At 42.3% G+C, this 15,322-nt stretch overlaps 1 protein-coding gene across 2 annotated transcripts in view; it reads left to right on the plus strand.

Moving 5' to 3' along the window:
- Positions 1–15,322, plus strand: part of MRPS5 (mitochondrial ribosomal protein S5) — a 24,972-nt gene continuing 9,650 nt past the window's right edge. The window contains exons 1-8 of one of the 2 annotated variants that reach the window (XM_081484810.1): positions 1–89; positions 3,957–4,037; positions 4,472–4,719; positions 6,019–6,156; positions 9,309–9,434; positions 11,362–11,595; positions 13,424–13,458; positions 14,907–14,997. In XM_081484810.1, the coding sequence (XP_081340936.1) occupies positions 4,536–4,719; positions 6,019–6,156; positions 9,309–9,434; positions 11,362–11,595; positions 13,424–13,458; positions 14,907–14,997 (808 nt within the window). In that variant the 5' untranslated portion in view covers positions 1–89; positions 3,957–4,037; positions 4,472–4,535. The remainder of the gene's footprint in view (positions 90–3,956; positions 4,038–4,471; positions 4,720–6,018; positions 6,157–9,308; positions 9,435–11,361; positions 11,596–13,423; positions 13,459–14,906; positions 14,998–15,322) is intronic. The other variant, XM_081484811.1, reaches the window with a different exon arrangement.

The following is a 15,322-nucleotide window of genomic DNA, read 5'->3' on the forward strand; positions in this document are numbered from 1 at the left end:
GCTCGGCCGGAGGCGCTCGTGGGCCTCCACCATGGCGGCGGCGGTGCGCGCTGCGGGATTCCTTCCTGCTCTGTGTGGCGCTTCGGCGGGTGAGAGCCGGGACGCTGGGAGCCGGAGCTTTGAGCCGAGCGGGAGACGGGGTGGGGGTGGGGGCGGCCCTCCTGGTGGGGGTGGGGGTGGGGGTGGGGGCGGGGGCGTCCCTCCCGGGGCTGCATTCGTCTGGGCGGGAAAAAGCAAGAAGCCGCAGCTCCTGGCCCTTCGCTCCGGGTTACCGGCTCATTGGGGTCTGCTCTGTGACCTTGCATGCGTTCGCACCCTTTCTGGGTCTCAGGGCCTGGGTGTGTAAAGTAAGGATGGACTGGACGCGGTCCAGGGTCCCTTCCAGTTCACCAGACGGCTCGTGCATGCTTGGCTAAGTGAGGAGGATAGTAGCAAGCCAGCATCGCCTTCCCCGCGGGCGCGACTCGCGGGTAGATTGGCCAGAGAACCTCGAAAGGGAAATAGGCAGTCCTCCAGCTGGAGAAAGCAATGGCACCCCACTCCAGTACTCTTGCCTGGAAAATCCTATGGACAGAAGAGCCTGGTAGGCTGCAGTCCGTGGGGTCGCGAAGAGTCGGACACGACTGAGCGACTTCACTTTCACTTTTCACTTTCATGCATTGGAGAAGGAAATAGCAACCCACTCCAGTGTTCTTGCCTGGAGAATCCCAGGGACAGCGGAGCTTGGTGGGCTTCCGTCTATGGGGTCGCACAGAGTCGGACACGACTGCAGCACGCAGCAGCAGCAGCCAGCTTGAGTCGGATAGGATTAGTGTCAGTTATTTTAGATTTCGGGCTGATGAATGCTCTTTATTAAAAAGAAGGATGTTGGTATCGTCCCTGACCCCATGTTCGTTGTTTGCAGCCCTAGTAGAGGCAGCCTACTATCTGTTTTATTATAAACCTGCAATCCAGCATTCGTAATTCTGAAATCTAAAGATCTGTGAAAATCGAAATGTTCTTTTTTGTAACTTGTTTTGTTAGGAAACTTGACCTGAAATCCTTTGTCGGAAAATCTGACCTGAGAAATATTTTTACTTTTGTTTATGTTTGGGACCACCTCCTCTTTTTTCAAAGCCCCATTCAAATAGCACCTAGCATCTGCAGCTTTCTTCTGTTAGTTCTTATGTGTAGCAGGGTCTATCTTAAACTCTTTATGCTTTTTTCCTTTATCTTCACAATGTCTTTATGAGATAGATACCTTTACATTCCCATTTCACAGATTAGGGAATTAAGACACATAGGTTGAGAAACTTGTTCAAGGTTAGACTGGAAGGACATCAGGTTTTTGCAGCCATACCACCTGGTTCCAGAGCCTTTTTCTTTCTATTTCTGGTGTATAAATTTTTCTTTTGATGGTGGTTTTATTGGGATGTAACTTACACACCATATGATTCACCTTCTTAAACTGTACAGTTCAGTGGTTTTTAGTATATTTACAGAGCTGTGCAAAAAAGGTCTTCACAACGCAGATAATCATGATGGTGTGATCACTCACCTAGAGCCAGACATCCTGGAATGTGAAGTCAAGTGGGCCTTAGGAAGCATCATTAGGAACAAAGCCAGTGGAAGTGATGGAATTCCGGTTGAGCTAGTTCAGATCCTGAAAGGTGATGCTGTGAAAGTGCTGCATTCAATATGCCAGCATATTTGGAAAACTCAGCAGTGGCCACAGGACTGGAAAAGGTCGATTTTCATTCCAGTCCCAAAGAAAGGCAATGCCAAAGAATGCTCGAACTACCACACAATTGCACTCATCTCACACACTAGCAAAGTAATGCTCAAAATTCTCCAAGCCAGGCTTCAGCAATACATGAACTGTGAACTTTGAGATGATCAAGCTGGTTTTAGAAAAAGCAGAGGGATCAGAGATCAAATTGCCAATATCCGCTGGATCATTGAAAAAGCAAGAGAGTTCCAGAAAAACATCTACTTCTGCTTTATTGACTATGCCAAAGCCTTTGACTGTGTGGATCACAACAAATTGTGGAAAATTCTGAAAGAGATGGGAATACCAGACCACCTGACCTGTCTCTTGAGAAATCTGAATGCAGGTCAGGAAGCAACAGTTAAAACTGGACATGCAAAAGACTGATTCCAAAAAGTAAAAGGAGTACGTCTGTCAATGCTGTGTATTGTCACCCAGCTTATTTAACTTATATCCAGAGTACATCATGAGAAACGCTGGGCTGGATGAAGCACAAGCTGGAATCAAGATTGCCGGGAGAAATATCAATAACCTCAGATATGCGGATGACACCACCCTTATGGCAGAAAGTGAAGAAGAACTAAAGAGCTTCTTGATGAAAGTGAAAGAGGAGAGTGAAAAAGTTGGCTTAAAACTCAACATTCAGAAAACTAAGATCATGGCATCCGGTCCCATCACTTCATGGCAAATAGATGAGGAAACAGTGGCTGACTTTATTTTTTGGGGGCTCCAAAATCACTGCAGATGGTGACTGCAGCCATGAAATTAAAAGACGCTTACTCCTTGGAAAGAAGGTTATGACCAATCTAGACAGCATATTGAAAAGCAGAGACATTACTTTGCTAACAAGGTCTGTCTAGTCAAGGCTGTGGTTTTTCCAGTAGTCATGTATGGACGTGAGAGTTGGACTATAAAGAATGCTGAGCGCCGAAGAATTGATGCTTTTGAACTGTGGTGTTGGAGAAGACTCTTGAGAGTCCATTGGACTACAAGGAGGTCCAACCAGTCCATCCTGGGGGAAATCAGTCCTGAGTGTTCATTGGAAGGACTGATGTTGAAGCTGAAACTCTAGTACTTTGACCACCTGATGCGAAGGGCTGACTCATTTGAAAAGACCCTGATGCTGGGAAAGATTGAGGGCAGCAGGAGAAGGGGACGACGGAGGATAAGGTGGTTGTATGACATCACCAACTGAATGGACATGAGTTTGGGTGGACTCCGGGAGTTGGTGATGGACAGGGAGGCCTGGCGTGCTGCGGTCCTTGGGGTTGCAAAGAGTCGGACATGACTGAGCGACTGAACTGACTGACAGAGCTGTGTAACCATCCCCATAATCAATTTTAAAACATTTTAGTCACCTCAAAAAGAACCTTAGCTATCATCCCCCCTAGTTCCCTATTCCCCGCACCCCCGGCAACCACTAATCTCCTTTTTTTCTCTATAGCTTGCATGTTCTGGATATTTCATATAAATGAAATCATGTAATATGTGATCTTTTATGACTGTCTTTTTTCATTTAGCATAGTGTTTTTCAGATTCGTCCATGTTATAGCATAAATCAGTACTTCCTTTTTATGGCAGAATAATATTCTGTTTTGTGTATGTACATTTTTGTTTATCCATTCATCACTTGAGCATGTGGGTTATTTCTACGTTTTGGCTGTTATGCTTAGTGTTGCTGTAAGTATTTGTGTGCAGTGTTTTTGTGTGTATATTTTCACTTCTCATGTGTCTTTACCTGGGAGTGGAATTGCTTGATCGAATGGAGACTCCATGTTTCACTTGAGGCACTGCTAGACTGTGTTCTAAGATAGCTGTACCTTTTTACATTCCCACCAGCATGAGGATTTTTATTTGTCTACATCTTGTCAACACTTACTAATTTTCTGTCTTTTTAACCATAGTGATCTTAGTGGGTGTGATGTGGTATAAGTTTGTAGTTTTGATTTGCACTTCCCTGCAGGTTAACGAATGCCTTTTTTTGAGGAGAATGTATGAGGCTTGGTAACAGGTCAGGTGTGAGTGTGAACCAGCCAGTTGATGTGATGTCATCTACTCGGGCCAGTGGTCATGGTGCCAGGAACCATGTTTTGGTTCTTTTTACTTGTTTTGGTTCTTTTATACTATAGATATTTGCTATTCCTTAGATGTTAAAAATGTTCCTTTTCATGTAGAAATATATCTTAACTTTTTTTTTTCCAATTTACAGGTCATTTATGGTCCAGGCAGCTTTACCTAAACACCTTTCCAACAGCGTCCATTTGGGCATTGAAGGCTGTTCCTAGCAATGGTGAGATTATTTATCTAACTACCTTTTCTTCTAAGATCTGATGTTAAGAGTACTTTATGTAGATTCTAAAATGTAAATGAATGAAGTACATTCTTTATAATAGAAATGGGTACGGTCTAAAGAGTATTTTTCAAATTTTTAATGATTATGGCTGTTTTAATTCAAGACTCTAAAACATAATAGCCACGATTTATTGAGTAATGATTTGTGTGTCAGGTTAATAGTATGTTATCTTGGTTAATCCTCACACCAGTTTTTAATGACAGATTGTTATTCCCATTTTACAGATGCTAACATGAGTCTCTTAGAGGCTAAGTGACTTGCTTAAGGTCACACAGCCAGTAATGGCAGGACTGGGTCCTGAGGTGTTTTGAATATTGTGACGCCTCCTTGAAACACAGTGATTACAGAAGGTTTTTGTCCTTTCCTGACAGTGCCAGGTCCTCTCTTCACTCACTTTCCAGAAATGAAGGAAACCAACGCTTGCTGAGTCCAGTTATGTTTTGTTGTTGTTGCTTAGTCACTAAGTTGTGTCTGACTCTCTGTGACCACATGGATTGCAGCCCGCCCCGCTCCTCTGTCCACGGGATTTCCCAGGCAAGAATACTGGAGTGGGTTACCATTCCTTCTCCAGGGGATCTTCCCGATTCAGGGATTGATCTCCCATCTCCTGCATTGGCAGGTGGGTTCTTTACAACTGAGCAAGCCACCTGGGAATATCATGTTATGCTTATATCCAGTTAAATCCTGCCTTTTCCGCATGCTCTCTGGTTAGGGCAGAGTTGAAATCTCATTGTGTCCTCTCTGTACTGGACTTTACCTTTAGTCTTCTTCCTTTCATCTTGTTAACCCTGCAGTTGAGATGCTTTTGTGCTTGTTCAAGTGGTCCAGCACAGGAGTCTGGAGCACCTGGCTCTTCCTGCATTTGTTTATTTCTGGTTCAGGTGATGCATTCAGTCATAAACTACTTACTCTGCCCTTGACTATGAGACAGGTAGTGTCCCAACCTGAGCTGATATGGGGCCTAGCGAGGGGTTCTGTGAGGAACGCAGAGAGGAGCACTCTTGCTGGGGGACAGCCCCACAGGAGGCTCTGGGGCGAGGAAAGTAACGACTGGTGGGATGAAGACACAGTTCTCCTCCACTTTTTCTGCCTGTGCAACCATGACCAATTGGCACCCTCGGTTTCCTTATGTATAAAATGAGGAGAGTAGTTTCTACTCTGAAGATTGTTATCTTAAAATACTACACTTCCAAGGAATACCAAAAGGTTTATACCTTAAAACCATTTCCCTTTGCTAGGCCTTCTCATCTTCCAGTGACACTTTGTTTTAACTTCTACCTGGTTATATTTCTAAATAGATAGTGTATGTTGTTCTTTTCCCTGTTAACATCATTATGCTAATTGAAGATTTAACTAAGCACCATGTCTGCTTTTTCTGAGCATAGATGCAAGCACAGTTTTGATGAGATCTAAATCCCATGGACAGAGGAGCCTGGTGGGCTACAGTCCATGGGGTTGCAAGAGTCGGATACGACTGAGTGACTGAGCTGAGCAGAGCTGAGTATTTCAAGGATGGAAACATTAAACAGCAAGAATAAATTAATGTGTACTTGGTATTTTGTTGAAAATTGAGGGGGTTATAAGAAAAACTAAAATGTGTCCAACATAATGGGATTTAGAGTGATTATTGAAGAGCTGAATTTATTTAAAATGAAAAGCCAGTAGTTTCTATTTACTTGTAATTGAATCATTTCCTCAGTGAGCTTACAGGTCCGGAGAGATCTCCCTGTGTCATCTGAGCCAGCGTCCAAAAGTTTGCTTTTATTTTTTAAAGAAAGACTGTCCTCAAAATACGATTCTTAAAAGTTCAGCATTTTAGTGACTTGTTTTTATCAGTAAGAGTTGATTTGTCGGCGCTGGCAGTGTTTCTGCACAGGTGTGGAGCATCTAACAAAGCTTTACTCTTGTCTACCTACAGGCACTTTCTCATCTGCAGGAACCAGAGACAGCTGCCATCTTACCAGCTTGGCCCGCGGGCTGCAGACACAGTGCTGCATTTCTGCTCCCAGCAACCTGACAGCCCAACAGCACAGATCCTACAGCTTCTTCACTAAATGTACGTAGTCTGGCCACAAACTTCCCATTTCATGAAACAGGAAAATTAAAGATGCTTTGGTATCATAATTTTTCTTCTTTTTCTTCTCCTTAAATGAATTTAGACTTCAGGGGTTAATATACGATGTATAGGCATACCTTGTTATATTGCACTTTGCTTTATTGTGTTTTGAGGACATTGCATTTTTTGCACATTTAAGATTTGTGGCAACCCTGTGTTGAACAAATCTGCACGATTTTTTCCAACACTGTTTGCTCACTTAATGTCTCTGTGTCATATTCTGGTGCAATGTTTCAAACTTTTTAGTTATTATTATATTTGATGTGGCGATATGAGATCAGTGATCTTTGATGTTATTACTTTGACTTGCTAAAGATGAACATTTTTAGCAATAGAATATTTTTTAAATTAAAGTATATACTGTTGTTTTAAACATAATGTTTTAGACATAATGCTTTTAGACATAATGCTGTTGCATGCTAAAGACTATGGTATTTTGTAAGCATAACTTTTGTATGTACTTGGAAACCAAACATTTGTGTGACTCACTTGATTGTCCTAGTCGCTTTGTTGCAGTGGTCTGGGGCCAAATCCAGATTGTTCTTGTTATATTGTTCAGTTGCTCAGTCATGTCTGACTCTTTGCAATCCCATAGACTGCAGCATGCTAGGCTTCTCTGTCCTTCACCATCTCCCAGAGCTTGCTCAAAATCATGTCCATTGAGTCAGTGATGCCATCCAACCATTTCGTCCTCTGTCATCCCCTTCTCCTCCTGCCTTCAATCTTTCCCAGCGTCGGGGTCTTTTCCAATGAGTCAGTTCTTTGCATCACGTGGCCAAAGTATTGGAACTTCAGCTTCAGCATCAGTCCTTCCAATGAATATTCAGGACTGATTTCCTTTAGGATTGACTGGTTTGATCTCCTTGCAGTCCAAGGGACTCTCAAAAGTCTTCTCCAGCACCACAGTTCAAAAGCATCAGTTCTTTGGCGCTCAGCCTTCTTTATGGTCCAACTCTCACATCCATACAGGACTACTGGAAAAACCATAGGTTTGACTAGATGGACCTTTGTTGGCAAAGTAATGTCTCTGCTGTTTAATATGCTGTCTAGGTTGGTCATAACTTTCCTTCCAAGGAGTAAGCATCCTTTAATTTCATGGCTGCAATCACCATCTGCAGTGATTTTGGAACCCAAGAAAATAAAGTCTGCCACTGTTTCCATTGTTTCCCCATCTATTTGCCATGAAGTGATGGGACTTGATGCCATGATCTTCGTTTTTTGAATGTTGAGTTTTAAGCCAACTTTTTCTCTCTCCTCTTTCACCTTCATCAAGAGGCTCTTTAGTTCCTCTTTGCTTCCTGCCATAAGGGTGGTGTCATCTACATGTCCAAGTTTATTGATACTTCTCCCAGCAATTTTGATTCCAGCTTATGCTTCATCCAGCCTGGCATTTTGCTTGATGTACTCTGCATATAAGTTAAATAAGCAGGGTGACAATATACAGCCTTGATGTACTCCTTTTCCAATTTGCAACCAGTCCATTATTCCATGTCCGGTTCTTACTGTTGCTTCTTAACCTGCATACAGGTTTCTCAGGGGGCAGGTAAGGTGGTCTGGTGTTTCCATCTCTTTCAGAATTTTCCACAGTTTGTTGTGATCCTCTCAGTCAAAGGCTTTAGTGTAGTCAGTGAAGCAGAAGTAGATGTTTTTCTGGAATCCAGATTTATCTCCATTAAAAGTGCTTGCACTGTGAACTTTCAAGTTTTTGATGGCATTTATAGATACCATCCTTTTTAAGGAATAAAGAAAGAAAGTCAGTCTTTAGTGAGAGTTTAATTTGAGGTTGGTAATTTTATTTCAAACCTGTGGTTCTCTTAAATGAATCAGTGTCAATCTAAAGTTTGAGTTTAACTCTTTGCTTTGATCAGGAATACACAAAGCAGCATGTGATGTGGAAACTGACCTATTTTTCTGAGCTTCAGTTTAGTACAAAGATTAGTTAGAACAAAGATTAGTTCTAGTAATATGTGTATTTTGAAAAACAGTACTCTATAGATGCAAAACATTAAAAGAATACTGTAAATCCAAAACATTGTCCCCTTTTCATGTTATCAAACCAAAGGATCAAAGTATAAGGCCTCTCAGGAAGCAAGCAGGTAGAACCTTTAAAGCCTAAGGGCTCATAAGAAAAGGAAAATGAGGATACTCATTTGACTTCTAGAATGTGTTTAGTAGTTCAGGCATGTAGATATATGTGTCTTAGATTTTTCACTAGTACAACGTTTGTATGGCTCTGATTCTTTATTAAATTGGTAATGGAATAATCAATTGTCATAGAATCAATTGGTGATAATGTGAAAGAGTGCTTGTGAAGACAATTTAAATCTAATAAACAACGTGGCTATACCAATAAAATTCAAAAGTAGTTGGAAGTAAAGAATCTGATGTTCGACAGGCACAGAGGGGGAAACACTCTCTGCAATGTATGGTAGGAAAGATTGGGGGAGCCCAGAAATTCACAGATGGAAACAAATCAGTGGTGTCAGGGTCTGTACATTAAAGTAAAAGATAATCATATAAGAAGTACATATATGCATGTGCAAGAATTAACTGTCAGACCCCATACATGCTCATTCTTTCCCAAGTATTGGTTAGGTTTTCATTAGAGTTGAAGATGAATTTGGGCATCTTGTTTTGAAGGATATGCAAAAATATTGGGCATTTTTAGAATAGAGCAAACAAATAAATGATTAAGATTTATGGGTTCAAATTGCAGAGTTGGTTCTTTGGGCTAAGAGACCTGTATTGGGAAGGCTAGTTATTGATTATCTCAACAGTTACAATGGAGGCAAGAGGGCAGGAAGAGCCCTGTCGCATAGGTGATAAAACACATCTACAGAAAAGTAACTGGGATATAAATATTGGTTGTCTTTTGTGCTTGGGAGGCCGTATTCTGTAAAAGGAGTAGCGTCAAATCATGGGCTTTTCAAATGGAAATCATGTGGAATGTGCAAAGATGTTTTAATTTTGCTTTCATTGCCATAATGATGCAAGTGACCCACCTTCTTCCAGCCCTTTTTACTCAACAGGAATAAATCAATAGGCCTTGAATCACTGCTTGAAGAAATTCTGTAACACCTGTCTCTTTACAGTGACAGCAGATGAGCTATGGAAAGGTGCTTTAGCAGAAACTGGTGCCGGAGCAAGAAAAGGAAGAGGCAAAAGAACCAAGAGAAAAAGAAGGAAGGATTTGAACAGGGGTCAGATCATTGGTGAAGGTAAACTTACTTATGAAAGCAGCTATTGTGCTTTCTAAGATTTTTTTTTCTCTCCAAAATTTTACAGATGTTTTACCAACTAGAATCATCAAAACGTTTCTAATGAAGGGCATTAGGAAATGTGGTTTTAGAATCCAGCCAAATAGCTTATTGCCCCATGATTCAGTTCATTTCAGTCGCTCAGTCATGTCCGACTCTTTGCGACCCAATGAATCGCAGCACGCCAGGCCTCCCTGTCCATCACCAACTCCCGGAGTCTACCCACACCCATGTCCATCGAGTCGGTGATGCCATCCAACCATCTCATCCTCTGTCGTCCCCTTCTCCTCCCGCCCCCAATCCTTCCCAGCATCGGGGTCTTTTCCAATGAGTCAACTCTTCGCATGAGGTGGCCAAAGTATTGGAGTTTCAGCTTCAACATCAGTCCTTCTAATGAATACCCAGGACTGATCTCCTTTAGGATGGAGTGGTTGGATCTCCTTGCAGTCCAAGGGACTCTCAAGAGTCTTCTCCAACACCACAGTTCAAAAGCATCAATTCTTCGGCGCTCAGCTTTCTTCACCATCCAACTCTCACATCCATACATGACCACTGGAAAAACCATAGCCTTGACTAGACGGACTTTTGTTGGCAAAGTAATGTCTCTGCTTTTAAATATGCTATCTAGATTGGCCATAACCTTCCTTCCAAGGAGTAAGCGTCTTTTAATTTCATGGCTGCAATCACCATCAGCAGTGATTTTGGAGCCCCAAAAAACAAAGTCTGACACTGTTTCCACTGTTTCCCCATCTATTTCCCGTGAAGTGATGGGACCAGATGCCATGATTCAGGGGAAGGGAAATCCCATAGAAAGAGATTCATTCATTGAGTTATTCATTCCACAAGCCTTAAGTACCCTTGTGTGGCATCTGCTGCGAAAGGCCCTGTGCTCAAAGAACTTACAGTTGAGCGGTAGAAAATTAGAATTAGCTCACTTTCTCTGCAAAGGGTCAGGGAGGAAGTATTCTCAGCCTTGTGAACCGCATGGTCCCTGTTACAACCATTCAACTCTGCTCTTGCAGCAGAGGAGCAGCTATAGGTAATAAATAACCAAGTGGGCACGGCTGTGTTCCAATAAAACTTTATTTACAAAAACAAGTGTGTGTGAGGCTTAGTTTGCTGACTGGGGATCCCCTGAATTGAAAGTGAGGAGTCTTAATTGCTCGACCGCCAGGGAAGCCCCTTGATGCCTTTTTTATTTTCCTTAATTCCAGTTGCCTCTGCTAAGGAAACCACTGATTTCATTTTGATGTGTTTCCTTCTGACATTTACTTTTTCTTTTTAATTTAAACTTTTTATTTTGTATTGGGTTATAGCCGATTAACAATCCTTCTGACATTTCTAATGCTTTTGTATACATAAAAACCCTAAGAGGAATATATGTTTTCTTTTAAAAATAATTAGATTATATCACATGGTACATATTCTTTTATACTTTACTTTTTTTTTTCACTCAGTAATAGGTCTTAGAAATTATTCCATATCAGAACCTACAGGGCTGCCTTATTCTTTGAGTTTAATGCAGCATATTTCATAGGTTGGATATGCCATAGTTCATTTTGCTGTTTCAATATTGCTAGACAGTTAGATTGTTTCTCTTTTTGGCCTTTACAAATAACACTTCAGTGGACATCCTTGTATAAGCACGCATAGGCTTCATAAGCGAGTGGCAGTGTTTCTCTAGGTAGTACCGTCAAGTGGAATTATTGGCTGTTACAATGGGTATGTTTAAAATTTTTGTAGATGGTGCCAAGTGGCCTATAAAGTGAGTATGTTACTTTAAGCTCCCACCAGCAGTATCTATCTGTATGCCCATTGCCTGGCATTTTAATACTCAAGAAGTGAATGCTTTTAAAAGAATTATTTCTGTGTGCTTTTAAACCTTCAGGACGTCATGGCTTCCTATGGCCTGGTCTGAATGCCCCACTTATGAAAAGTGGAGCTATACAAACCATCACTCAAAGAAGCAAGGAAGAGCAAGAAAAGGTGGAGGCTGATATGGTCCAACAAAGAGAAGAGTGGGACCGAAAGAGGAAGATGAAGGTTAAACGGGAGCGAGGATGGAGCGGAAACTCGTGGGGTGGCATCAGTCTTGGCCCCCCTGACCCCGGTCCCAATGGAGGTAGCAGAGTCCTGGTTTCACTTACTTGTGATGGAGAGGGCACTCCTCGTTTCTGGAATTCTTTAATATGGTTCTATTTACTCCTCTGTTTAGATTGCCCTTTTCTAAAACAAGGATTTGAGTATCACTGAAATAACTTCACATTGTTAACCAACTGTATTTTATGAAACACTAGAGGCCTGTAAACCAAGAAATATTCCACAGATAGGCTGCAAAGCACTGGGTCCTGCTGTCTTCCTCGTGTGGCTTCTCAGAGCCTTTGAGCGTGGTGATGTGCATTATGCCTATTACAGGTCACCCATAGTATGTAGTTTCCCAAGTGCTATCGGTCATGGGGTAGGGAGCAACATGCCTTGAGAGTGCTATTTTGATAACAGAAGAAACCAGATAGTTGTCATGAAGCATCCTAAAAGAACACATGAAATGACAGTGGATAATATTTATCAGATGAAATTAGAAAGCAAAGTCATCTCCCCCATACTCTCCTGAGTATGTAAAGAAGTAAAAATCATCTGAAAAATGCGTTCTTGTCTATGAATAGGAGATGAGAAAGTAGGCAAGAGTTTGGCTGCTTTCTTAAGTTTGGCTTAAAGAGGAGAGGTTGAGATGGAGAGACTCAGGCCAGCACACTTACGACTTAGAAGAATGCTTCCATTGGGAGAATGACGATATGGGGGGAGAGGGAAAAAAAACCCATGCACTTTAAGTCCCTCCTGGGGGTCCAGATTAGCCTGTAGATCAATGGATGAACTTGTGACAGAAGAAAGGGCAGTGGACAGAGTCAGGTGAGCTGTATTTTGACTGTGAGTGTTGTCTCTCCAGAGGCTTCATTGAGTCTGAGAAGGAGATGGGAACATGGGCAAGTGTGGCCGCCAGAGTGTGTTGATGAAAACGTAATGTATCTGGGACGGGCCTCAAAATTACCCAGCGGAGTGGGAGTTGGACCGGATTTAGAGGAAAAGAGATTGACATGAGTTGATAATCACTGAAGCCAGCTAATGGTACATAAACTCACATTTTGCTGGTTGTTTTGTTGTCTATGAATGTAAATTTCCTATAGTAAAGTCAGTAAAAATAAAAGAACAGGGAGTGTTTGAAATGGCTGCTGTGGTGAGAAGAGAGAGACCTAAGTAAAAGAATGTAGAAGGCCCGCAGACAGCAGAGAGGACTCAGCTGAACTGGAGCCTATGAGTTTTTAGTGGCCCAAGCGTGTGCCATGCTTTGACTTCTCTGTAGTAGTGCCCAGCAGGTCAGGTGTGGGCAGACAGCTGCGCTGACTGCATCCTGGATGGCGTGGTGGAGGGGGAGAGGTGAGTGAGTGAGGACACTGCAAGACCTAGCGCAGGTGGTGGACGGTGGTGTCTTGACTGAGTGGGAGAGGCTGGAAGACCAGAGGGGTGATGGAGGAAGGGGAGCAGTGGTCAAGTGTCTGGAGATGCTGGCCAAGCCCCAAGAACCATTACCTTTGAGTCACTGAGTGAGAGCTGTAGGGGTAGGAGAGTGCAGTCAGGAAGATGGTGGCTGAGTTTATGAATTTAGGGGTGGAGCAGTTTCTGGTAGTGAAGGAGGACCAAGGTGTGGCCTTGAGAGTGGCACCAAAATGTCTGAGATTCTTAGTTAAAAGTCAGTGAAGTGCCAATGTTAAAAAATGCTGGGGTTCTGGAGGGGGAAAACATGTACAGCCATGGTGGATTCATGTCAATGTATGGCAAAACAAATACAATATTGTAAAGTTAAAAAATAGAAAATAAACATTTAAAAAAATGCTGTCATACACTAATTACATGGACACATTTATCTATATTCCTGTTTTTTCTTCTCCCTGCAGAAACGTATGATGATTTCGATACCAGGATACTTGAGGTAGGCATGCTGAACTAAATACCCAGTTAAGCTGTCGGAGAATTTGGGGTAGTAGATATTGAGGGGATGTGGCAAGAGGAGCAGTGAAGAAAAGCCTTTGATGTGTGACTTTCTGAGCTACAGGGCTGCTTTGTATAAGGAAATGATGAAACTTCAATTTCAGTTCTCTTCTGACTGCTGCCCTTTTGGGGGGCTGCTCATCAGGATCTCGTGGCAAGGTGACTTCAGTGGTATTGCTGATACCAGAATTTGGAGATTGCATTAAATTTCCTCCTTCTTAAAGCAAAGGTTGCGGCAGCAATTTCTCTCGGAATCAGCTGTATCTGACACTTAGTTCAGGAAGCAGAGGTTGGGGGGAGACATGGGCAGGGGTAGAAAGCTTGGAGTTACTATGAATGTCCAGCTTTTGCTGGGGAAAGGTTCTGCTGGGCTGCTTATAGGCTGTTGAAACTGAAGTCTGTATCAGGTCAATTTCAATCACTTTTTCCAGGGCATTTCCTAAAATCGTCAACTTCCCTTTGAGCTCACACTTGGTGTTAAATGTCATATGGAATAATCATGTGTTGAATTTGTGATTGATTGTGTATGTTATCTCTTCAGTATCAATTACATTCAAGTTTAAAATATATTTACAAGTACTTTAAGTCTTTGGGTCCTGGTGTACCCCTTGTGGAAGTTAGTTCCTTTGAAGAATTTTGTCCGTGGGGGTGATTTCCAGTAAGAGGATCTGCAAGAGTGGGCTTGAGCTCCCTTTTTCTTTAACTTCACTTTATGGGAAAGGGACTGCCACATAAGCGGTTAACAGTTTTGTAGTTCTTGGTGAGTTTATAAATATGCCCCCAAATGTAGCCTTTTCCACAGTGCATAACAATCAGGTATTTCAGGAGTGTCTGTTTTCTCTTGAAGGTCTAATCCATAGAGATCCACTTCCGTGCTGATTATTTCTGAACCCTGTATTTTATCATTTATAAGATTCACACTTTTTCATATTTTAGCATCTCTGCTACTGGGATGTGTCAATCAGTCAGTTATCAACTGTGTTAAAGTTTAATCAGCAACTTTTTTTTCTTTTTTGTGGTGCCTTCATTAAAATAAGATAGATTGTGTTTTACAGTTTCAAATCTCTTTAAAAGTTATCTCAGTCAGATCGTCTAACCAGCTTGTAAAATAAGAAGAGAAAGTCCTATTTCCATTTTACTCCTGAAGAAAGAGCCCGGATGGAGGTTTCCTTTGGAGGAAGTGTGCTGTTTGTGCTCGTGGGAGTGAGGGACGATGTGTGTGTTCACCGTGTGTGTGTGTGTGTGTGTGTGTGTGTGTGTGTGTGTGTGTGTCTGTGTGTGTCTGTGTGTGTGTCTGTGTGTGTGTCTGTGTGTGTGTGTAGGTTCCTCCAGTTCCCTACTTCAGAATTTCCTTAAGGGGTAACATTTATGAACCATTTTGTCCTCTAGGTGAGAAGTGTTTTCAATATGACGGCCAAAGAGGGAAGGAAGCGCTCCGTCCGTGTGCTGGTCGCTGTGGGGAACGGCAGAGGAGCCGCAGGTGAGGGGGGGATGGGATGTGAGGAGCTGGGGGTGCAGGTGCAGGACGGGCGTAGCCTGGGCTCAGTTGTGGACTCGGGGGGTCAGGCTTTTTCCACTGATTGTCTTTTAGTGGCTTAGGCTCACAGACCTTGTGGTGAACCCAAGTAATTCCTTAGAGGGAAAAGAGAGCTTCCTATACCTGCTTTTTTCCATTAGGACAGTGAATATTGTAAAAGGCTTAAGACACTGTTGTATTATGTATAATAGTAAAAAAAAAAAACTGGGGGTGGGGAGAGAGACAGTAAATATTCCACAATAGGGACACAGTTACCAGAAGAATATAA

This window comes from Giraffa tippelskirchi, chromosome 4, assembly GCF_054371585.1.
Source record: "Giraffa tippelskirchi isolate mGirTip1 chromosome 4, T2T-mGirTip1v1.2.pri, whole genome shotgun sequence".
Classification (NCBI taxonomy): Eukaryota; Metazoa; Chordata; class Mammalia; order Artiodactyla; family Giraffidae; genus Giraffa; species Giraffa tippelskirchi.